Source organism: Hypomesus nipponensis, chromosome 15 (genome assembly GCF_054491055.1).
Source record: "Hypomesus nipponensis isolate SF chromosome 15, ASM5449105v1, whole genome shotgun sequence".
NCBI classification, from domain to species: Eukaryota; Metazoa; Chordata; class Actinopteri; order Osmeriformes; family Osmeridae; genus Hypomesus; species Hypomesus nipponensis.
In genome coordinates, this window is record NC_140375.1 from 7,009,905 (window position 1) to 7,034,447 (window position 24,543).

The 24,543-nt window shown below is 47.5% G+C and overlaps 1 protein-coding gene across 1 annotated transcript in view; it reads right to left on the reverse strand.

Annotated features, from left to right (window-relative positions):
• Window positions 1–850: 850 nt before the first annotated feature.
• Window positions 851–24,543, reverse strand: part of ttc12 (tetratricopeptide repeat domain 12) — a 64,358-nt gene continuing 40,665 nt past the window's right edge. Inside the window, exons 4-21 of the mRNA XM_084674985.1 lie at window positions 18,380–18,457; window positions 17,885–18,006; window positions 17,579–17,638; window positions 16,790–16,861; window positions 15,925–15,985; window positions 13,782–13,970; window positions 11,063–11,132; window positions 9,852–9,940; window positions 8,980–9,148; window positions 8,142–8,237; window positions 7,113–7,176; window positions 6,870–7,004; window positions 6,381–6,473; window positions 5,382–5,450; window positions 4,663–4,764; window positions 4,312–4,411; window positions 3,435–3,663; window positions 851–1,722 (exon numbers count right to left, since the gene is read on the reverse strand). Of these exons, the coding sequence (XP_084531111.1) occupies window positions 1,653–1,722; window positions 3,435–3,663; window positions 4,312–4,411; window positions 4,663–4,764; window positions 5,382–5,450; window positions 6,381–6,473; window positions 6,870–7,004; window positions 7,113–7,176; window positions 8,142–8,237; window positions 8,980–9,148; window positions 9,852–9,940; window positions 11,063–11,132; window positions 13,782–13,970; window positions 15,925–15,985; window positions 16,790–16,861; window positions 17,579–17,638; window positions 17,885–18,006; window positions 18,380–18,457 (1,868 nt within the window). The 3' untranslated portion in view covers window positions 851–1,652. The remainder of the gene's footprint in view (window positions 1,723–3,434; window positions 3,664–4,311; window positions 4,412–4,662; window positions 4,765–5,381; window positions 5,451–6,380; window positions 6,474–6,869; window positions 7,005–7,112; window positions 7,177–8,141; window positions 8,238–8,979; window positions 9,149–9,851; window positions 9,941–11,062; window positions 11,133–13,781; window positions 13,971–15,924; window positions 15,986–16,789; window positions 16,862–17,578; window positions 17,639–17,884; window positions 18,007–18,379; window positions 18,458–24,543) is intronic.

Genomic DNA, 24,543 nt, shown 5'->3' on the forward strand with positions numbered 1-24,543 from the left:
CTAAATCAAACGTCCCGTCCCGCCACCTGGTTGACAGTATTTGCCCAACCTACCGGTTCGCCCTGGTCTCCGTCACAGCTGTCCCTCTGCCCCGCGTCGCCTCGCCGCCTGAGCCGTTGTTAGGGGAAACACACGTCCACTCTCACTGAGCTCATGGGCGGGCACGTCTGACATGATCAGCCATGATGCCAAGCTGTTATCCGTTAGGATGTGGGGATCCACTCTGAGCCAAAACCCCTCCATGCTGACAGGGGGGCCTTCCTCTCCCCATGAACACCTCCAACCTCTGGGACACATCTCCAGATGAAGCCCTACTCCAGTCACACACACATACACTCACTCACTCGCTGTGTCACACACACACACTCACTGTGTCACACATACATAACACATACTCTTTCCAACAGATACATGTCATACACACACTCGTGCAGTCTCTCTCACACACACATACTCATGCAGTCTCTCTCACACACACATACTGTCTCACACACATAAACACTGTCACACACACACACACACACACACTCAACACAAATGTCACACGTAAAAACACATACACTTTCAGACACACACTCATGAACACACTCTTTCCTCACATACAAATTAATACACACATTAACACTCAGTTATAGTCAGACACACATACGCAAACACTCTCTCACACACACACACACACACACACACACATCTAGCTACTATTGTGGCAGAGCAGTGAGCTCCTACTGTGAAAGGGTCTGGATCAGTGGATGTTTGTCTGAGTGAGGCAAAACCATAGCAACAGTCTGTTTCATGGTATTTTGGAGGGAAATCCAGGTTGTTGTTTTTTGTTCAAACATGCAAATAAAAGAAGCAATCAACATTTTATTGGAACTATTATAAGTTGAAGAGTAACAAGTGTACTCTCCTGATGCAGCACGCAGACTTCACAACATCTCTGTGCTGGTGATAAATATTAAAAACAGTCTAATTAACAAAGATGACAGTACAGCTAACATATGGCTGACACCCACCTGTGTTCCCTTCTGGTATTTGTAGTTATTACCAACAACAAGCACTACATCTGCTTGCAGGAAGCAACCAAGCCCTCCTCAGACAACGTGGATGACCTTGTTTATGAATCACGGCTGAGAGGCCAGAATCTCATTTGAATAATAATTAAATTAGCCTCCAACGCATCTTTAACCTTCTCTGAAACTGCGCTAGAAGTTCCACTTCACCTGTGGCTTTTTTAGTGGTGGTGGTTGGGGATTAACAAGAAAGCTGACGTTTTTCCACCAATGTTCCATGACGGATATAGAAAGCCAGTTTTTTTTTGGTGTTAAACACATTGTCCTTGAGCTAGGCGTCAGAATATAGAGAAGAACACAGGGGAAGTATGTGAGCGTGACACCGTGTCGCGATGAATAGAGCCCCACTCATACAGGAACACAAGGGCCCTGAGGCAAGAATACAAGAGTGATGAGTTGAATGAAAGGTGTCGTTCATCTCTGGGAGCACTACTGCTGCTGTCGCCGAGGACAGTCAGGGAGTTTGTTCTCTTTGTCTTTCGTCTCGCAGTGAAGAGTTGAGGAGACCAAATACGGGCCGCCAAGACGCTCTTCCAGGCAGAGCGAGCCGACCACAGAGAAAGGGATGAGTGGTGATTGTGTTCATGTGATCAGCTTCATACAGGAGTGGAGGATCTGTAGTCCGTGGAGCTCTCTGAGCTTGGCCATGTGCCTGGGAAGGAAACACACACAGAGTCACACACACGCACAAACGCATGTACACACATATATACATGTCCATACACACACACACACACTCATATACACAGTCATACACACAGATACACGCACACACAGAAACAGACATACACAAAGACACACGCACGGACACACACACACACACAGTCACACAAACACAGACACACACAAAGATACACAGACACACAAGCACACACAGACACAAAAACACACATCCACAAACATCCACATACAAAATCAGACACACACACACACACACAGACACGCAGACAGACAGGCCCAGACAGATGAATGCGAGTAAACAGTGTTGTGCTCCCGGCCTGTGGGTTGTGCTGTGTTGAGGTGCAGGGCTGGAGCTGCTGGCTCCTGTGGGACAGCCAGGCTCTATGCAGCCACACAGCCCCAGAGGAACAGGCCACACGCGGCTCACTGGAACACACTGCATACTCAGTGTGCTCGGCATGGCCGCCCGCTGGGAGCTCGCAGGAGGACGGGGGGGAGAGGAAGAGAGGGGTTGCTGCCGGGAGAAAGTACTGGAGTTGTTGGACCGATCATGTGTTAGTGTGTGTGTATGTATGTGTACGTGTGTGTGTGCTGGCATGTGTTAGTGTGTGTGTATACGGGGACTGCCCATGTACAGTGCATGACTTACATCAGCACGAACATGTGTGTGCGACGTTGTGTGTGTGTGTGTGTGTGTGCAGAAGTCTCTCTCCAGACACATCAGGCCAGGTGGAAAGCAGGCCTGCTTGTACTCTTATAAGAGCACAGCATTCCCCAGACTAGGTGGGGAACAGACTCCTATGTGCCTCCAGCAGCCCATCTGTACTGATGCCTTCTGCACTTCACATGCTGAACTAGCCCCCTGGACACACACACAGCACGCATACACAAACAAAGACGCACACACACACACACAGTCGTACACATTCAAACACACACACGTAAACACACACAGCCGTACACGCACGTCTAGAGAACGCAGCACCGAAAATATGCGGTAGGAGATTTATTCATAGGAAATGAGTCTATTCCAGGCTGCTCTGAATATCATTTGCCCAGGAGTTGTCTATCCTGTTTATGTCCTGTTTATGTCCTGCCTGTGACAACTGAGGTGGACAGGAGGGCATTCTGACTCCCCACATCTGTCTGGCTGGTCCTGAGGAACGAGCCAGACAGGAGGAGAGGAAGACAGGAACAGTTTACGGGACGTGGGGAGAATAGTGGGAAATAAGGATGGAGGGAGTGGTGAGGAAGGGGAAAGAGGAGGGAGAGGAGGATGGGAGGAGTGGAGGAATGGGAGAGAAGAAGAGAGGAGGAGAAGGCGATGCCATGAAGGTGTCTAGGCTGAGACGTGACAGGCTTGTGTGTCTGTCTGTCCCTTTGTCCTTTCCTCCTCACCGTCCTGCATTATGCATGGGCCAGGTCGTCTGCCAACCGTGTGTGTGATTATATAGTGTGGAAACTGTATATATTTGTGTGCACTGTGTGTTGAGATAGGAACTGTGTGTGTACAGTGTGTGTGTAAACTGTTTACATGCGTGTTTGTGCACTGTTTATATCTGTGTGTGTGTGTGTGTACTGTTGAAATATATGTGCATGTGTACTGTTTAAATCTGTGCGCGTGTGTGTTTGTGCACGGTTTCTATCCGTGTGTGTGCGTGCGTGTGAGAGCGTATCCCGCACCTGGGCTCAGCCCGGCACAGTGTCCCCAGGGCGATGGCAGCGTTGCGCTGGGCGGAGGTCCCGGTCACGTCCCCCCCAGCCAGGCGCAGCAGCAGCAGCACCACGTCAGTCCCCAGCAGGCTGGAGGCCGCCCCCTCCTCCCCCACACAGTGGGCCAGGACCAGGGCTGCGTTCCCCAGCACCACCTCCTCTGGCCTGGAGGACAGCAGCCCACGCAGGACAGACAGTCCTGGGGGCACGTGCAGACACACACACACACAGGGTGACACATGGGCAGTGTTGGGGGTAATGAGTTACAAAGTAATGGATTACAGTAATGATATTACTATTATAGGTATCAAAGTAAAGTAACGCATTACACTCAAAATATTGGTAACTACACTACTTTAGTAGACCTCAGGAATGCGTTTTCCTGCGTTACCCAAGCCATTTTTGCCAGTCCGAAAAGTTCTCTTTTAGTGGCGCTTGCATGCTTGCCTGGGGGCTTGCTTGTCTGGGCACCGTTACAATACACTATGTGGAAAGGCTAAGAGATGCCCTTTATTGTAAATTAAAGTGATGAAAGGGCCATGATGTTTGTCCATGTATCTTTGCGGTAAATTTGGACATTTGCTTAAAAAATTGGAAAGTAAAGTAACTAGTAGTGAAGTTACTTTTCAAATGCAGTAACTAGTAAAGTAATCTAGATACAATTTCCAGAAGTAACTAGTAACTTGTAACTAGTTACTTTTTCTGAGTAACTACCCCAACACAGCACATAGGGACACGCGCAGGGGACACGTGCAGGGATACGTAGACACAGCTGCACGCAGGGATACGCACTGCACACACAGAAGACAGGCACACACTTTGTGTGGTGCAAAGAAGAGAGTCTCACGTTTATCAGCGGCCAGCAGCTCCTGGCGAGCTGGCGTGCTGGCAGCAGTGCACACAGCCAGGGTCTTAATGGCAAACCTGGTGGAGGTCTGCCCTGAGCTCTGGAGGGGCACGGTTCACACACACACACACACACACACACACACACACACACACACATGCAAAGCACACACGCACACAAATACACCCGCGCACGGATACATACAAAACACACACGCAGAAAACCACGTTTACCGTACAATTGAAAGTGCTTCATGGATCCTCTAGCACCCGTTAGCCTGTCCCAAGCTGTGGGCGGCTCTAGCCTGGCCCTGAGAACGGGACCGGGCCAGGTGTGCAAGTCAGGGGGTACCTTGAGCAGCCTCCTCATGGTGCTGACCACGCCCGCCTGCACGGCCAGCTGTACTGCTGCAGGGCTGTGGGGCAGGACCACACTCAGCACCCCCGTGGCTCTCTGGAGGAGGGAGGACAGGCCGGGAAGGAGGGAGGGAGACAGAGAGGGGACAACTTATGAGATGTGACAGGAAAGATGAGAGAGAAAGAATGGTCCCAGAGGAAGAACTGTAGGAGAAACAGACTTAAGGTTTGGCTCTGGCTACAGTAGAAACAATGAGAGATGGAGAGAAAGAGAGGGAGACATTGATCTAAACCGGAAAATGGAGTGAAAGGGAGAGAAGGGAAGAAAGAGACAGAAAGAGAGAGAGAGAGAGAGAGAGAGAGAGAGAGAGAGAGAGAGAGGGGGGGGGAATATGTGAAAAGTGAGTAGCATTGCATAGTGGGGGAAGAGAGAAGAAGGTGTCATGTAGGTTTGTGGCCTCAGTGAGTGCTGCTGGGTGTTGTAGTTCTGGTCTCTGGGGTGTTGTCGTTCCTGTTCGGTGAATGGGGTCTCAGTGGAGTGATGTAGTTCTACTCTAAAGAGATGTACATGATATTGTTTCAGAGTGTGGGTTTTGTAGTTCTACTCCAGGGTCTTGTAGCACTCTCCAGCGTGTGTGGTTGGGGATTGTGCTGGGGATTGTAGTTCTACTCTCGGCTGTTGTAGTTCCTCTCTAGTGAGAGGTGGGTACTCACGGTGATGATGCCACCATCAGTATCTCTCAGCAGGTCCACACACCCTCTGCTGAGAGGAACAGCGTGTTCCTGCCAGATGAAGGAGAGGAAGATGGAGGGAAGTAACTAATCCAATTTACACTGTACATCTCCCTTCCTCCTAGGGGAGGCAACACCTCAGGCTGACACAGAGGCTGCCTGTCCCTCATTGGACTCCTCTGTTCCTCTCTCTCTCTTTCACTCTCTCACTATGTCTCTCTCTCTCTATTTCTCTGTTCCTCTCTCTCTCTTTCACTCTCTCACTATGTCTCTCTCTCTCTATTTCTCTGTTCCTCTCTCTCTCTTTCACTCTTGACTATGTCTCTCTCTCACTCTTTCCCTATCTCTCTCTCTCTCTCTCTCTCTCTCTCTCTCTCTCTCTCTGTTCCTCTCTATCTCTTTCACTCTCTACTTGTCTCTCTTTCTTTCACTCTCTCACTATGTCTCTCTCTCTATTTCTCTGTTCCTCTTTTTCTCTTTCACTCTCTACCCGTCTCTCTCTTTCACTCTTGACTATGTCTCTCTCTCACTCTCTCCCTATCTCTCTCTCTCTCTCTGTTCCTGTCTCTCTCTTTCACTCTCTACTTGTTTCTCTCTTTTTCACTCTCTCCCTATGTCTCTCTCTCTCTTTTACTCTCTCACTATGTCTCTCTCTCTGTTTCTCTGTTCCTCTCTCTCTTTCACTCTCTACCTGTCTCTCTCTCTTTCCCTCTCTCCCTTTGTCTCTCTATCTTTCACTCTCTCCCTATTACTCTCTCTCGTTCACTCTTTACCTGTCTCACTCTCTTTCACTCCCTACCTATGTCTCTCTCTCTGTGTTTCTGTTCCTTTCTCTGTCTATATTTCTCAATCTATTTCCCTTCAGTCTCTGTTCCTCTGTTTTTCTCGTTCTGTCACACCTACTTGTGCGTGTGTGACCGTGTGACTGTGTATGTGACCCTATGTGTGTGTGGGACCCTGTGTGGGACCCTGTGTGTGTACCTGCATGGCGGTACAGGGTCTGGAGGACAGCTTGATTACCAGGCCCAGTAGTGGATAGAGGACCTCTCTATATTCACAGCAGCTACATCGCTCCTGCAGGAAAAAGCACAACAACCTTCACCACCTACTGATGCACCACCACTACCACACACACACACACAAATACACAAACATATCCATACACAAACACGAGTCTATGTGCACAGACGCGCACACACACACGGGCAGACGCACACACACATGCGTGCACACACACACAGACACACTCCACATGTCCTTGATAGAAATCATAATACCAGGCACAGGAACATTATTATCTGTCATGTCTCACAGCTTTCATTGGGTGACATTTTGAAATGGTAGTGTTGCCATCAGTAGGAGATGCTATCGGCATGAGGTGTGCCTGGGCCATCACAATTCAATAAGACAGGCCGACGACGCACAACCATCTCCTTGACTGGGAGGCTGCTGGTGTGTAATCAGCCTCACCATGGCGACGAGGAGGGACTCCCAGCACCCTCCCCAGTCGGCCAATCCCTGACGGATGACGTCATCGCTGGCCATACAGTCGATCGTTGACAGGAGAGACGGGAGGACGCCGCGATTGGATGGCGTGATGTTTCTCTGGAAGTGCAGTGTTGACAAGGCTGGTCATCAACACTGGGTCAGTGAAGGACCGTCGCAAGCGGGAAATATATTTATATTTGTTCCTGGTGTCAGCGTGCTTCTTACCAGGATGCTGGTAAAATGGGGTCCAACTGAAGTGTTGAATGTAGCTCTTAACTGCAAGCGAAACCTGTCACCGTGGGGTACAATCAGGCGTGGACTGAACGGCACAAAATCAACAACATGACATAGATAAATCTAAAATGATGTTGCTGTCTAGGTCTCGTTCAGGCCCTGTTACATGTCTATGCTTTATTTAGTGAGTGAAGAGACTTGCACGGCCCACATGTACCACTGTCATCCTCCACTCAGGGCACCCAAACATAGACACCTCTCAGTCTCTTCATCTTTCCAACCCCTTCACCTCTTCAACTGTCCATTTCTCTGCTTGCCCCATCCCTCCATCCTTCAACCCCTCCATCCCCACTTGCTCCACCCCTCCCCCCTTCATCCTTCCATGCCTCCATCCTATCCCCCCCTTCTTAATCCCTGCTAGTTGCATGCGTCCATCCTTCTTTTCTCCATGCCTCCCCTGGGCTTGCAGAGCCTTCTCTATTCTCCTAAGTGACGGCAGCGGTAGAGAGAAACTGAGTGGCCTTTTGCCTTCAAGTGAGATTAACACAGGGATGGGTTATGGTGATGGATCTATGTGTCACAGGGTTGTTCACTCTGAATTCTAAAGGAGTTCTCTCTCTCTCTCTCTTTCTCTCTCTCCCTCTCTCTGACTATCTCTCCCTCCGGCTCTCTCTCTCCTTTGAGGACTCTTTCTTTCTCTCTTTCTCTCTCTTTCTTCTCTATCTCTCCCTTTATCACCCCTCTTCTCTTCCTTATATAAGAGTTCTACCTCTCTCTCACTCTATTTTCTCACTGTCTCTGTGTTTAGCCTATTGAATTTAAAGTGATCTTTAATATGGTGCGTGGTGATATATATACGCAGACATAAACCTAGTGCCTGGTGAGACATGCCCAGAATTTTGAAGACAGAAAAAAATACAGTCCCAGGAGTTAGAAAATTATATACATTTTCCCGTGCAGCCATAACATCCATCATGTCACCCCTCTCGCAAACCCAGAACACCAGTTTATGGAACATACTTGTTTTCCGATGCAAAGTTCTGCAGGACAGTCAGCGCTGCTTTCGAGTCCCGCGGCATCTGTTTGGATACACACGCCACAAGGCCAGCCGCCAACCTGCAGAGCACAGGTAGCAGACCCAGGTAGCAGACCCAGGTAGCAGACACAGGTAACAGACACAGGTAACAGACACAGGTAACAGACACAGGTAGCAGACCCAGGTAGCAGATACAGGTAGCAGACACAGGTAGCAGACACAGGTAACAGACACAGGTAGCAGACACAGGTAACAGACACAGGTAGCAGACACAGGTAGCAGACACAGGTAGCAGACACAGGTAACAGACACAGGTAGCAGACACAGGTAGCAGACACAGGTAGCAGACACAGGTAACAGACACAGGTAGCAGACACAGGTAGCAGACACAGGGCGTCACACAGGGCGTCACACAGGGCACTGGGGAATACAGGCTTTAGATGCTGAATGAGATTAGGCAGGTGATCATGTGTGGGGAAGGGGGTATGAGGGGGGAAGGGGGTTACTGTGTAGGTATTGTTACTAAATCTGAGCTGAGTTTTTACTTGTCATGAATATATATATTATATATATACACGATATTCAATGTACACAGCTCCGCACACAGGGAGGGAAGCAGTGGGGAAATTTGTATTTTGTATAAATCGGTAATAGCTCATATTAAATGGATAAATATAATCCCCCCCCCCCCACATGCACATTCCCTCCAACTATATTTTCACTTATCCATTCCCGAAAGCCAGAGTAAGCCAGCTGTCATCCTAGCAGTTATGGTTCCCTATAATCAAAACAAACGCAGGATCACCCATGAACGCTCCTTACATGTGCAAATTCAGGCTGTCAATGGCCAGATTTCTCCCATTCCGCGTCCGGGAGAGCGAGCAGAGCAATTCCAGGCATCCTCCCACCACCGCTTCGTTGTGTGATGCTAATGAGAGCACAATGGAGAGGCTGGAGGACCGGCATCCCAGCAGCAGCTTGTGGTTCTCATCTGAAACAGCATAAGGCCACTCTCAGATACGCTGACAGGTGTGGGTTTGGGACGATAGAGGAACAGTAATTGCATAAATGTGTGTGTACAAACACACACACACAAGCAAGTGCCCACACACGCACCCACACACACATAGCCTTTGGTGTGAGTGAACAGTAATTTGCAGCAGTCTCGTTTAAGAGGGAGGGAAGCATAAACAAATCATCTAATGTGACCTGCGGATAGATGCAATCATGGACAGGATTATAATTGCATGGTATTGCTGATTTTCATTGTCACAAACATTCTTCCAATTGGACATAAACACAAGAACACTCAGTGTGGCTGTGTAATTCATTTGTCACAGTTTGCACAAGAAGAGCGCCAATTACTTTTTCATGGTTCCAATGCTCATGAATGTTGACGTGGTGCAGCCCACCCCAGCCCACTCGCCTGTGTGGCTCTGGGCCAAGTGGGTTCATCAAAACACTGTAGGTGGTACATCCATGACAACGCATATCGACCAGATAATGGAATAATTGAAGCTGCTTGCCATTTCATGCACTGGCTTTATCACAAGTCGTCTCTGTGAATTCCAGCTAGGGTGGGATGAATGTGGGGATAACCAGGGAAGCAGGGCGGGGCAGGGAGGGATGGGGGAGGGGCGGGAGGGATGGGGGAGGGCTGGGGGAGGGAGGGATGGCAGAGCTACGAGACCCACCGTTGCCGTCACAGACCACCCTCCACAGCTGGAGCAGCGCTGCACACAGCTCCTGAGAACCAGGGTCTGTCCAGCGCTGAGACAGACACCTGAGAGAGAGAGGGAGAGAGACGGGGTTAGAGAGACACAAAGACAGGAAGAAACTGAAAGAAAGACATGGGTAAGAAAAATGACAGAGGGGAACAAAGATGGGGGGAAACAGACAGAGAGACAAGGACACAGGGAGACGGAGGGAGGGAGGGAGGGAGGGAGGGAGGGAGGGAGGGAGGGAGGGAGGGAGGGAGGGAGGGAGGGAGGGAGGGAGGGAGGGAGGGAGGGAGGGAGGGAGGGAGGGAGGGAGGGAGGGAGGGAGGGAGGGAGGGAGGGAGGGAGGGAGGGAGGGAGGGAGGGAGGGAGGGAGGGAGGGAGGGAGGGAGGGCGGGCAAGATAGAGACAGCAACAAGGAGAAGGAAAGAACAAAAAGATATAGAAGTTATTTAAGGTGAGATGTTCTCAATAAAAGAGAAGCATATATTTCATTGTCTTGGTGTTGGAGTGGTCGGATCAGCTTCCCTGTCAGACCTGCAGTGTTTTGACAAATGACTACAGCTCCTCCCCGAAACAATGGAGGGATGAACAAGTATAATAACACAGGTCCTAATCTGACATGAGGGAGTGATCAGTGTATTTTAGACCACATCTCCTTTTAAATCTGGGACGATACACAAAGTTAAGCTTATTACTGGGACATCCAGATCTCCCAGTGGTTCCTCTCAGGGTGGTGATTTATCCTTTATTTGTTACCAGGTTAAGAGCCAAATCAGGAAAGTGACTTTAGGACTCGATCTCTTTAGGGGTTCCGAGGACTGGGTGTTCCGCATTCATTTAAGGAGGTTAACGTCTTTCTTCTACGCAGATCCAGGCAACCCGTTCGAAACAGGAAGCGTAACGCCAAAGTCCAGGAAGTGGAAAGACACGTCATCTCTCCAGGGCTTTGTCCTCCTCTCCAGCCCCATTTGATCAAATCTAATGGACATCTCACACCTGTGCAAATGCAGAGTTCCCCCCCTTTTCCCCCCTTTTTTTTTAACCCCTTTAGAAGCAGGTTCCACCACCAGAGTACAGAGGGTGACTTTGAGAGGGGCAGGGTGAGGCTTGTTTTGGGTGGCCATCACTCAACAGCTGTCAGGGCTGGTGTGGGCCCGCCAGGCCTCTCCCTCCACCTGTCCTACCTGCTCACAGCCGGGCTGGCGTTGACCACACTGAAGCCGTTGTTGAGCCGGAACACGGTCTGGGAAGAACCTGGGGAGAGGGGGGAGGAGGAGAGGAGGGAGAGGGGGTGAGGGAGGGGAGGAGAGAGAGTGAGAGAGAACATGAGACTGACGGCGAAGGGGAAGAGCCTCGCTCTGTGGAACCAAACCAACAGCCGTCTATCATCACCTGGCAGCCATGGTGTGTAGAGGAGCACCCTGTTACCCTGACGACACCTCTCTGAGGGTCAAAGGCAGGGGAGGAGAAGAGGAGCGATGAGAGGAGAGGAGGAGAATGGAGCGGAGAGAACAGGGCAGGAGCGATAAGGAGAGGAAAGGGCAGAAGAGAGGAGAGTGGAATAAAGCGAACAGGGAAGGAGAGGAGCGTGGGGGGGGGATTAGCATGAGAGACCGAGAGAGAGGTGTGAAATAATGGACCCTGTGGGGAACAGTGTGGTAGGGGGGTCAGGCCTCCTCTCCCTCATAATGACCAGGGGTGGAGAGAACTTCCAGAGTTGAGGGGCACTGTGGAGTGGACCGCTGCAACGGTCTCTGTCCATCTCCCCTCTCTCTCTCTCTCTCTCTCTCTCTCTCTCTCTCTCTCTCTCTCTCTCTCTCTCTCTCTCTCTACCTCCACCTTTCTCCTCCTCCCCAATCTCTCTCTCGTTCTCTCTCTCTCTCCTCACCCCCGCCTCCCTTGTACGCTCTTCATTTCTCTTTATCTCTCTTCCTTCTGTCCACTCTGACCCAGCCCCCCCACCCCCATCGTTCTATTTTCCTCCAGCCTCCCCCCCCCTCCCTCCCTCCTTCTACCTCTGTGAATGATGTAACTGTGCCCTTTTCAGTGAGTGACATCGTGAAGACAGGCCGTGGATCGTCTAACACAAGCATGGAGGTTGTTTGTCGTGCGGGAGTAGAAAGAACAGGCCAGATGGGAAATGATAGCCTTTACTCTGGGTGATGGATAGCTGGGAACAAAGCTACACACTGTATCACAATGGAACAATGCAATGACAAATGTGAATCCTGGGCCTTCAGATATAGAATACTGCAGCACATTGTGAGAAAAACCCCCACAAAGAAAGCAGTACAGACTCCATGATATGATAAAGTCTTAAGTAGTAAAGGTAGTGTACGAAGGTCAGATGAAGGCTAGTGTAGGAAGGTTAGTGTACGAAGGTCAGCTGTAGGCTAGTGCAGGAAGGTTAGTTTGCTAAGGTCAGCTGTAGACTAGTGCAGTAAGGTTAGTGTGCTAAGGTCAGCTGTAGGCTAGTGCAGGAAAGTTAGTGTGCTAAGGTCAGCTGTAGGCTAGTGCAGTAAGGTTAGTGTGCTAAGGTCAAATAAACACTAGGATAAACTGATCTACCACCTGTGTAGTAAGTGCATGCAAGTAGACTTAGATAAGACAGGCTTAATAGAACTAGTAAGAAAAGTCTCTGTATAGGAAATTATTGAATGTACTGCTGGTCCGTATGCAAATGGTCCATGAATGATATGCTATCCTCTCACAGTAGCAGATGACACATAGTCTGCCAGGGCATCAATCTCCCTTCATCAATCTCCCTTCATCAATCTCCCTTCATCAATCTCCCTTCATCAATCTCCCTTCCTCCCTCTGTTTTCCTTCTCTTTCACACTCTCTCTTCTGTCTCCCTATCTTCATCTTCTTCTTTTCTCCATCCCTCTATCTTTCTACCTTCTCTCCACCCATCTCCATCTCTTTCTCTCTCCCTCTCTCTTTCTCTACCTCTTTCTCTCTATCTATACTTTACTGTCTCCTCCTTTTCCCTCCCTCTCACTGTCTCTCTATCCATAACTCTCCCTTCTTTCTGTATTCTGTACTGCCCTAGCAGAGAGTTAAACAACACCTCATGGCTGATGGAACTGTCAGTTAATATATATGACTGCAGCTCTGACCACTGGTTCTGGAAGAGCATTCAGCGTGTCTGTGGAGGAAAGTATTGGAGGTTGCTAACTCTGACGAGCCAATGTACCATGAGGAGAAATCCAATAGTGGACAGGGTCAAGACTCCCTCACATCCTCCATCCTTCAGAGCTGTACAAATGGTCTGCTTCCACCACAGCAAACATTGGGCTTTACACAGCCAAACTCTTTCATCTGCCACGGCAGCATAACAGATAGTGACAAGTCTGCTAACAGGGAAGGAGGTAAGGCACAGTTAAGGCTCAGCACTCACACATTATAGATATAACACACACACATGCACACACGCACGCACACACGCACACACACACACTGCTGCTGCCAAACGACCCTCCTTCTCCTCCCCTCCTCTTTCATCCTCCTCTTTCCTGGACCTGGAGGAGGGCAGCCAATGACATCCATTTGGCTCACAGGCTACAGAGAGAGGGCACAGACCATTTGTGGAGAGAGAGATCAAATGGTCAGGAAGGGGAAAGATGGGCTTTGAGAGGGGGGAGAGAGGAAGGGGAGGAGAAAGAAATCAAGTGGGGGGAAAGGGGTAGAAGTAGTCACATGGAGAGATAGACATAGAGAGAAAGGAGACTGAGAGAGGAGACAGGGAGAAAAAAGGAGAGCAGGACAGAAAAAGAGAGCGATTGAAGAAGAAAGAGGGGGCAGCGAAAGGGAGCGAGAGACTAGGAAAGAGAGCGCAAGAGAGGGAGAGCGAGGAGAGAGATTTTTCAAAAGGGAGCCGTCGAGTCTGGAAGAGGTACTCACAGTCTGTAATGGCCTGTGCCAGCAGCTGCAGGCCTCCGCAGTAGTAGAGAGGGATCTGATCAGGCCTGGACAGCTTCTCCAGCAGCTGGGGCACCCTCCTGGCCTTCTCCTCACCCCTCTCCATCTCCTCCCACGCACGGCGCTCCTGCTCCTCCCTCTGCTCCACCTGGTCCACCTGGAGGAGACACTCTGGGAGGGAGGGAGTGAAGGACGAAAGATGGAGAGGGGAGATGGAAAAAAGGGAGGGAGGGAGGGAGGGAGGGAGGGAGGGAGGGAGGGAGGGAGGGAGGGAGGGAGGGAGGGAGGGAGGGAGGGAGGGAGGGAGGGAGGGAGGGAGGGAGGGAGGGAGGGAGGGAGGGAGGGAGGGAGGGAGGGAGGGAGGGAGGGAGGGAGGGAGGGAGGGAGGGAGGGAGGGAGGGAGGGAGGGAGGGAGAAAACAGGCAAGATAACCACAGAGAACCTGGTCTGAGAGACAAACAGTCTTGGGAGCAGCGGTGCATGAAGCATGAAGGTGAGCCATGCTACCCAGTCACACCGGGAACCCAGTCACAACCTAGCAAACATGGTCGGAATCAAGCATCACAGATTCGGATTATTTTTGCTTTAATACAAATGGATTTAACAAAAAAGGTGTTAACTGTGAACAAGTGGTGATGTGTCTGTGAGAGCGAGAACATTTTTAATCGTTGGATGAAAAAAAAACTACATTTTCTTAACACTAAAAATAAAATGGAAAATGTAAGATAATTAAATAAAAGGATTTCATGGTGCACTAAGTCACACTTAGTGTGGATATAGAGGCTCATCCCTCTGTGTTGCTTACGACCCCCTGCAGAGAGGATGAAGGCAGATCAGAGTTTCCTCCTGTGAAGTCCTGGAGGAAGAGTCTGGGAAACCAGCTCATGTGTATAGCATGAATACAACAGACTAGGTTGGGGGAGGTTTGAGGATGCAAATCTGCTACCCAAGAATCCACTGAAGGGGAACCTATATACAGTAGATACATTCATTGAGATGGTTCCCCCTTACATTTGAATAAATAAAGCTGAGGTGGTTAATTTGGTTTGAACAGGCAACGATGAGGCCATGGTCATTAATTCAAAATGGAAATTCAAGTGAATCTTTATCCATTGAAAAGGCTTCATCCAGGCCCGACTTGGTCTGTGTTGTGAATGTTAATAAGCTTCCAGAGAGATCCTTGTCTCCTGTCTAACGTGGTTCTTAACATCTGTTCTTCAATAAAGCACAGCTCAACAATATGGTGTGTGTGTGTTCGTGCTGCATGCACATGTGTGCATGTGTTTATGTATTCACTCTTCAGGGAACCAAGCAGCATTTCATATTGACAAACTAAAACAGCAGAATGAGCAGAGGAGCTCCGGTTCAGAAGAGCTGCTGGAACCATCTGTTTATGAAGACGACTAAATGAGGCCTTCCAGAAAGAGAGAGCCGTCCCACACATGCACCCACGGAAGCACACAATGTACACAATCCACACACACACACACCTGAGATCCAGACCTGGCTTCAGTGGAAGGGTTACAGTGAGCGGTCTCAAGCCCTCGGTTGCCATGGTAGCTTGAGACCAATGAGGAGGCAATTTTGGGGGATGGATGCGAGATCGACTGAGATGGACAAGGTTTCTCTTAAGGATTAGAGGCACGCTAACCTTGAATCGGTCTGATTTGACCGCAGCTGTGGGGGAGAGTTCAGGCTTGGAGTCCATCAATCCTACATTATTAATGCCCCTTCTCCTCTGGTTCTGAGTCTCAGAGGGACGCAGAACTGTTGAGTTTGAGAAGTTGGGAAGGCACACTCTGCCTCTCACAAAAATGCACTTTCAATGGGTTCAACGATTCGGGCATCTTCGTTTTCAAGTCAAACGTGGTCAAAATGTGTTTACGGCAGTGAGTGTGTGGGCCCTTCTGTAGCAGGCCAGTCTATCAAATAAGTATGTCAATAGGTTTGGCCAAAGACCAAAACAATTCACAGAAGGATTTGGGCATGAAGAAATGTAGAATACATTAAAATCTGTATTGATTAACTAAATGGATAAGCATTGCTCATGTCTATAATTAGGTCCAAAGTGAGCAATTACCTGCTTCTCATTTCAATCCTTGTCTCGATCCGATAATGATCTTACCTTGAACCATGGCTGCCTTGGATGGATCTATCTCCACCATCATCCGGTAGCTACTTCTCGCCTATAAAACAGGCAGGAGATGTTTTTAGGAGCGCTGGGGTAATGTGATGGGTCAACGTGTTTCCAATGATCTCTTCCAGCTCCCAAAATCGATAAATCATCCGAGCTTCGTCAAGTTTGTTCTCCCTCAGCTCAGGAGAAAATCATATGCTGTTCTTCTGTTCTCTAGAATACAGCACCAAGCAAAAAATGAAACCAAACAAAAAGCGAGCAGAAATCCATTTGTTGTAGAAAGCTTAGTATCTAGGGCTGGCAATCTAGGCAGACATTGAAAGGAGCAAATTAAAGGGCTGTCTAGTCTGCATTTTAATAGATCAATAGGCGGTCTCAGAGGGAGACAACAACAAACTGCCTCACTCAGGAGATTGTACATCTGAACTGAGAAGGATACCCCTGCATTTCAGGTTTAAGGAACAAAGTAATTTGGTAATCATGTATGTAGTGACGTGGTAATGCATGTAGTAATGTGTCAATGATTGTAGTGATCTGGTAGAGCATGTTCTAATGCTGAAACAAATGACAGTGAAGGAGTTATGTAGTAATAATGTAGCTATTGATGCCAGGGGCGTAGGTTTGTTTTCAAGTGTGGGTGGGACAGCTTTATTTAATAAGTGAGGAAGCAGCCGTTAAATATAATTGTTTTAATTTAATAAAAAGTAGGGGTGACAGACCTTTCTAAAAAGTGGTCCCATCCATGTACTGTATAATGAACCCCACACCCCTGATTAGTGTATTCATGTCATACTGAATGCTGTAATGTGGTAGTGAGAGTAGTCCTGTGGGGTCATGCAGTCATGTAGTTCACCTGATTGTAGTCCCGCAGGGCCAGGCGTGCTCTGCCCATGTGCAGGAAGGCTTTCACACAGCGCTCATCACACTGGCACAGGGACAAACACCATGAGAGGCACTCCTTGACACGTCCTCACACAAAATTCATGAACAACCAAAAAACCGACACCGTTGAGAGAACCCGAAAAACAGAAAATAAAGCCTTGAAAAAGCGGGAAGCAGATAAGGAGACGTTCTGGATGGAGAGAAAGATCGAAAATCAATTGTTCCTTTTAAATCAGTCTGATACATACGGTTTGACAATGTTTGTTTACTTTGCTCTTCAATCACAGCTTCTTGTCCTCAGTCCCAACTGTCAGCACCTACTGTGTGATTACAGTTCAACACGGGCAGCTTCCTGTTTAGAACAGCAGTTCTGGTGCCCGGCCCAGCTGGCCTTGTTTGGACCGAGGAGCACTTTCATGTGAGGAGAGCTCCTCACAGCAAAGCTCTGCGGGCCTGCCTTCAACCTACTTTATAGCTTTAATTCCAACCTCGCCTCCTTCTCCTCACTCTCCTCCCATCACTCTCCTCCCGTCCTGCTTCTCCTCTTCCCCCTCTCCAGCTTATCTTCTACACTGTCCCCCCCCCACTCTTCTCCTCTTCTTCATCTCCTCCCCATCCCTCCATCCCTCTGCCCGGTAAGCTCCCGGGGCATACCGCGAAGCTCACCCCTCCCCCAGCTCTGAGCTGACATGATGATGAATGAGGGCCCAGCTCCCTGACCCCGCAGCCCCAGGCTCTGCAGTCCAGCAGCCGGACCTACCTTCAGGGCCCACTCGCAGTCCTCGATGGCCTGCTGGAACCTCCCCAGCTTGATGTAGGCCTGCATGAAAGGTGGAGCAGGGAAGAACAAAGGGACACAGTCATGTATGCCACGGCCTCTCAGTAAACACACACCCTGCGGCCTGAGAGAGAAAGTTAACTACAGTAGAAGTTGTCTTTGTCTTGTTATATACCTGCCGGTGGTACGGATGTCTGACTCAACACTTGTCGAGGGGTCACGGTACAGTCTAAGTATTATCTGGCTAGTAAATAAGATGAACGAACAGCCTAGCAGTATGGATGTGACCTGTGCTCTGTTGGTGTAGAGGGGCTGCATGTCTCGCAGCTCCTCCAGCCCAGCGCTGTAGTGCTGCACGGCCGCTTCGTAGTCCCCCAGCGCAAAGGCCTCGTTCCCCTTCTGCTTCAGAGCTGATGAGAGACAGGCAGAGGAGAAACAGGCGGAGGAGAGACAAGCGGAGGAGAGACAGGTAGAGGACAGACAGGCAGAGGGTAGACAGGCAGAGGGGAAGCGTAAGTAGACACTAAAACACTTAAAGGTGAGTGTGATTTAACAACCAGGGTTGTAACTTCAAGGGATGTTGCATTGACGTCATTGTTCCCGGGGGGGGATCAAAAACGAGCACGTTTCGAGTATTTTGAGTACTAGTGTGGGATTAAACAAACAGGTCTGTTGGAAAGTGCTCGAGTGTTTTCGACTGTGTTTTTAGACAGTGATAGGGGCTGTGATTCAGTGTGAGTGGGGATGAGAGACGCCGCTGACAGTTCCTGCACCCGTACACACCGTTGGCCCTCATCTGGTTCACCTTCCTCCTCCTGCTCCTCTCTGCCGCATCCTCTTCCATCACCTTCAGGAAGCCCCCTGCCAACCCAACAGGAATAAGAAGGCAGCTTTAGTGGAATAAGTACATCTCATGGGTACAACATTTGGCTGCAGATCAAGTGACCACTGACTCTTTGAAATCTGATATCAGCCATGTTCAGGAAAGAAACAAAGAAACATATAATAACCAAATACACATACACAAATACTAATGAAGTGATTTTGCTCATTTTTGTGGCATGTCTGCTCTGGCCAGTTGTGTGAGTATGTGAACCTCCTAACCCTACAGCAGCCCCCAGAAGGACCCCCCTAACCCACACAGAGCACCATGCAGGACCCCCCTAACCCACACAGAGCACCATGCAGGGCCCCCCTAACCCACACAGAGCACCATGCAGGGCCCCCCTAACCCACACAGAGCACCATGCAGGGCCCCCCTAACCCACACAGAGCACCATGCAGGGCCCCCCTAACCCACACAGAGCACCATGCAGGGCCCCCCTAACCCACACAGAGCACCATGCAGGGCCCCCCTAACCCACACAGAGCACCATGCAGGGCCCCCCTAACCCACACAGAACACCATGCAGGGCCCCCCTAACCCACACAGAGCACCATGCAGGGCCCCCCTAACCCACACAGAGCACCATGCAGGGCCCCCTAACCCACACAGAGCACCATGCAGGGCCCCCCTAACCCACACAGAGCACCATGCAAGACCCCCCTAACCCACACAGAGCACCATGCAGGGCCTGAGGACACAGAGATGAGCCGTGCCAGAGGCTGGGTTCTGCCAGAGAGGCAGCAGGGTTTACAGTAAAAGCAGCTTATTAATTGGATTCTGTAGAGCAAAATTGTCTGTAAACAAAAGGAACAGAAAACAGCTAGGGCTGAAGCCTGATTAGACAAGAAGGATAATCCTATTACAGAAACCTACTGACATGTCCAGCAGGGCCAGATGCAGCCTGCTTTGACTGGGGGGGCAGTGAACATTATGGTTTGGGGTAGTTATTTAAACGATTCACACTAATCTGGAGCCGTTGTTTCTGATTTAGAGTCGTCATAGAGCCATTACCACACAGGTCACCATTTCTGACGGCCGTCAGAATGTGTGACCCACAATAAATTAAAAACATGTTTTAAGAATGTGTGTTCCCGCCGTAACTGCTTCCCAAAGGTATTACACTTCGAAATATCCTTTGGGGTAGTTATTTAATCGATTCACATTAATCCCGAGACATTTTTTCTTACTTAGAGTCAGCATAGAGCCATTACCACCGAGGTCACCATTTCTGACGGCCGTCAGAATGTGTGACCCACAAAACAAAAATGTTTTAAGAATGTGTGTTCACACTGTAACTGCTTCCCAAAGGTATTACAACTTTCAAAGATGGTTTGGGGTAGTTATTTTATCGATTCACACTAATCTTGAGCCGTTGTTTCCGATTTAGAATCGTCATAGAGCCATTACCACACAGGTCACCATTTCTGACGGCCGTCAGAATGTGTGACCCACAAAAAATATATGTTTTAAGAATGTCTGTTCCAACTGTAACTGCTTCCACAAGGTAATAAAACTTTCAAAGATGGTTTGGGGTAGTTATTTAATCGATTCACATTAATCTGGAGCCGTTGTTTCTGATTTAGAGTCTTCATAAAGCCATTACCACCGAGGTCACCATTTCTGACGGCCGTCAGAATGTGTGACCCACAAAAAATATATGTTTTAAGAATATGTGTTCCCACTGTAACTGCTTCCCAAAGGTATTAAAACTTTCAAAGATGGTTTGGGGTAGTTATTTCATCGATTCACATTAATCTGGAGCGGTTGTTTCTGATTTAGAGTCGTCATAGAGCCATTACCACACAGGTCACCATTTCTGACGGCCGTCAGAATGTGTGACCCACAATAAAAAAAAACATGTTTTAAGAATGTGTGTTCCCAATTGCTTCCCAAAGGTATTAAAACTTCGAAAGATCGTTTGGGGTAGTTATTTAATGGATTCACACTAATCTGGAGCCGTTGTTTCTGATTTAGAGTCTTCATAGAGCCATTACCACAGGTCACCATTTCTGACGGCCGTCAGAATGTGTGACCCACAATTTAAAAAAAACATGTTTTAAGAATGTGTGTTCCCACCGTAACTGCTTCTTAAAGTTATTACAATTTCGAAAGATCGTTTGGGGTAGTTATTTAATCGAGTCACATTAATCTGGAGCGGTTGTTTCTGATTTAGCGTCGTCATAGAGCCATTACCACACAGGTCACTATTTCTGACGGCCGTCAGAATGTGTGACCCACAATAAAAAAAAACATGTTTTAAGAATGTGTGTTCCCACTGTAACTGCTTCCCAAAGGTATTAAAACTTTCAAAAATGGTTTGGGGTAGTTATTTAATCGATTCACACTAATCTGGAGCCGTTGTTTCTGATTTAGAGTCGTCATAGAGCCATTACCACACAGGTCACCATTTCTGACGGCCGTCAGAATGTGTGACCCACAAAAAATATGTTTTAAGAATGTGTGTTCCCACTGTAACTGCTTCCCAAAGGTATTAAAACTTTCAAAGATGGTTTGGGGTAGTTATTTAATCGATTCACACTAATCTGGAGCCGCTGTTTCTGATTTAGAGTCGTCATAGAGCCATTACCACACAGGTCACCATTTCTGACGGCCGTCAGAATGTGTGACCCACAATAAATTAAAAACATGTTTTAAGAATGTGTGTTCCCGCCGTAACTGCTTCCCAAAGGTATTACACTTCGAAATATCCTTTGGGGTAGTTATTTAATCGATTCACATTAATCCCGAGCCATTTTTTCTTACTTAGAGTCAGCATAGAGCCATTACCACCGAGGTCACCATTTCTGACGGCCGTCAGAATCTATGACCCACAATAAAAAAAAAACATGTTTTAAGAATGTGTGTTCCCAATTGCTTCCCAAAGGTATTAAAACTTCGAAAGATCGTTTGGGGTAGTTATTTAATCGATTCACACTAATCTGGAGCCGTTGTTTCTGATTTAGAGTCTTCATAGAGCCATTACCACAGGTCACCATTTCTGACGGCCGTCAGAATGTGTGACCCACAATTTAAAAAAAACATGTTTTAAGAATGTGTGTTCCCACAGTAACTGCTTCCTAAAGGTATTACAATTTCGAAAGATCGTTTGGGGTATTTATTTGATCAATTCACACTAATCTTGAGCCGTTGTTTCTGATTTAGAATCGTCATAGAGCCATTACCACACAGGTCACCATTTCTGACGGCCGTCAGAATTTGTGACCCCCCCCCCCAAAAAAGATGTTTTAAGAATGTGTGTTCCCACCATAATTGCTTCCCAAAGGTATTAAAACTTCGAAATATCCTTTAGGGTAGTTATTTAATCGATTCACATTAATCTGGAGCCGTTGTTTCTGATTTAGAATCGTCATAGAGCCATTACCACACAGGTCACCATTTCTGACGGCCGTCAGAATGTGTGACCCACAAAAAATATAATATTTAAGAATATGTGTTCCCACTGTAACTGCTTCCCAAAGGTATTAAAACTTTCAAAGATGGTTTGGAGTAGTTATTTCATCGATTCACACTAACTTGAGCCGTTGTTTCCGATTTAGAGTCGTCATAGAGCCATTACCACGCAGGTCACCATTTCTGACGGCCGTCAGAATGTGTGACCCACAAAAAAAAAAGATGTTTTAAGAATGTGTGTTCCCACAGTAACTTCTTCCTAAAGGTATTAAAATTTCGAAAGATCGTTTGGGGTATTTATTTGATCAATTCACACTAATCTTGAGCCGTTGTTTCTGATTTGGAATCGTCATAGAGCCATTACCACACAGGTCACCATTTCTGACGGCCGTCAGAATGTGTGACCCACAAAAAATATATGTTTTAAGAATGTGTGTTCCCAACTGCTTCTTAAAGGTATTACAATTTCGAAAGATCGTTTGGGGTAGTTATTTAATCGATTCACATTAATCTGGAGCGGTTGTTTCTGATTTAGCGTCGTCATAGAGCCATTACCACAAAGGTCACCATTTCTGACGGCCGTCAGAATGTGTGACCCACAATACAAAAAAACATGTTTTAGGAACGTGTGTTCCCACCGTAACTGCTTCCTAAAGGTATTAAAACGTTCAAAGATGGTTTGGGGTAGTTATTTAATCGATACACATTAATCTGGAGCGGTTGTTTCTGATTTAGAGTCGTCATAGAGCCATTACCACACAGGTCACCATTTCTGACGGTCGTCAGAATGTGTGACCCACAATAAAAAAAAAACATGTTTTAAGAATGTGTGTTCCCACCGTAATTGCTTCCCAAAGGTATTAAAACTTCGAAAGATCGTTTGGGGTAGTTATTTAATCGATTCACACTAATCTGGAGCCGTTGTTTCTGATTTAGAGTCTTCATAGAGCCATTACCACACAGGTCACCATTTCTGACGGCCGTCAGAATGTGTGACCCACAAAAAATATATCATTTAAGAATGTGTGTTCCCACTGTAACTGCTTCCCAAAGGTATTAAAACTTTCAAATATGGTTTGGGGTATTTATTTGCTCAATTCACACTAATCTTGAGCCGTTGTTTCTGATTTAGAATCGTCATAGAGCCATTACCACACAGGTCACCATTTCTGACGGCCGTCAGAATGTATGACCCACAAAAAATATATGTTTTAAGAATGTGTGTTCCCACCGTAACTGCTTCTTAAAGGTATTACAATTTCGAAAGATCGTTTGGGGTAGTTATTTAATCGATTCACATTCATCTGGAGCGGTTGTTTCTGATTTAGCGTCGTCATAGAGCCATTACCACACAGGTCACCATTTCTGACGGCCGTCAGAATGTGTGACCCACAGTAAAAAAAAACATGTTTTAAGAATGTGTGTTCCCACCGTAATTGCTTCCCAAAGGTATTAAAACTTCGAAAGATCGTTTGGGGTAGTTATTTAATCGATTCACACTAATCTGGAGCCGTTGTTTCTGATTTAGAGTCTTCATAGAGCCATTACCACACAGGTCACCATTTCTGACGGCCGTCAGAATGTGTGACCCACAAAAAATATATGTTTTAAGAATGTGTGTTCCCACTGTAACTGCTTCCCAAAGGTATTAAAACTTTCAAAGATGGTTTGGGGTAGTTATTTAATCGATACACATTAATCCCGAGCCATTTTTCTTACTTACAGTCAGCATAGAGCCATTACCATCGAGGTCACCATTTCTGACGGCCGTCAGAATGTGTGACCCACAATAAAAAAAAAACATGTTTTAGGAACGGGTGTTCTCACCGTAACTGCTTCCTAAAGGTATTAAAACGTTCAAAGATGGTTTGGGGTAGTTATTTAATCGATACACATTAATCTGGAGCGGTTGTTTCTGATTTAGAGTCGTCATAGAGCCATTACCACACAGGTCACCATTTCTGACGGTCGTCAGAATGTGTGACCCACAATAAAAAAAAAAATTTTTTAAGAATGTGTGTTCCCACAGTAACTGCTTCCTAAAGGTATTACAATTTCTCAAGATCGTTTGGGGTATTTATTTGATCAATTCACACTAATCTTGAGCCGTTGTTTCTGATTTAGAATCGTCATAGAGCTTTTACCACACAGGTCACCATTTCTGACGGCCGTCAGAATGTGTGACCCACAATAAAAAAAAACATGTTTTAAGAATGTGTGTTCCCACTGTAACTGCTTCCACAAGGTATTAACACTTTCAAAGATGGTTTGGGGTAGTTATTTCATCGATTCACACTAACTTGAGCGGTTGTTTCTGATTTAGAGTCGTCATAGAGCCATTACCACACAGGTCACCATTTCTGACGGTCGTCAGAATGTGTGACCCACAATAAAAAAAATTTTTTTTTAAGAATGTGTGTTCCCACAGTAACTGCTTCCTGAAGGTATTACAATTTCTCAAGATCGTTTGGGGTATTTATTTGATCAATTCACACTAATCTTGAGCCGTTGTTTCTGATTTAGAATCGTCATAGAGCTTTTACCACACAGGTCACCATTTCTGACGGCCGTCAGAATGTGTGACCCACAATTAAAAAAAACATGTTTTAAGAATGTGTGTTCCCACTGTAACTGCTTCCACAAGGTATTA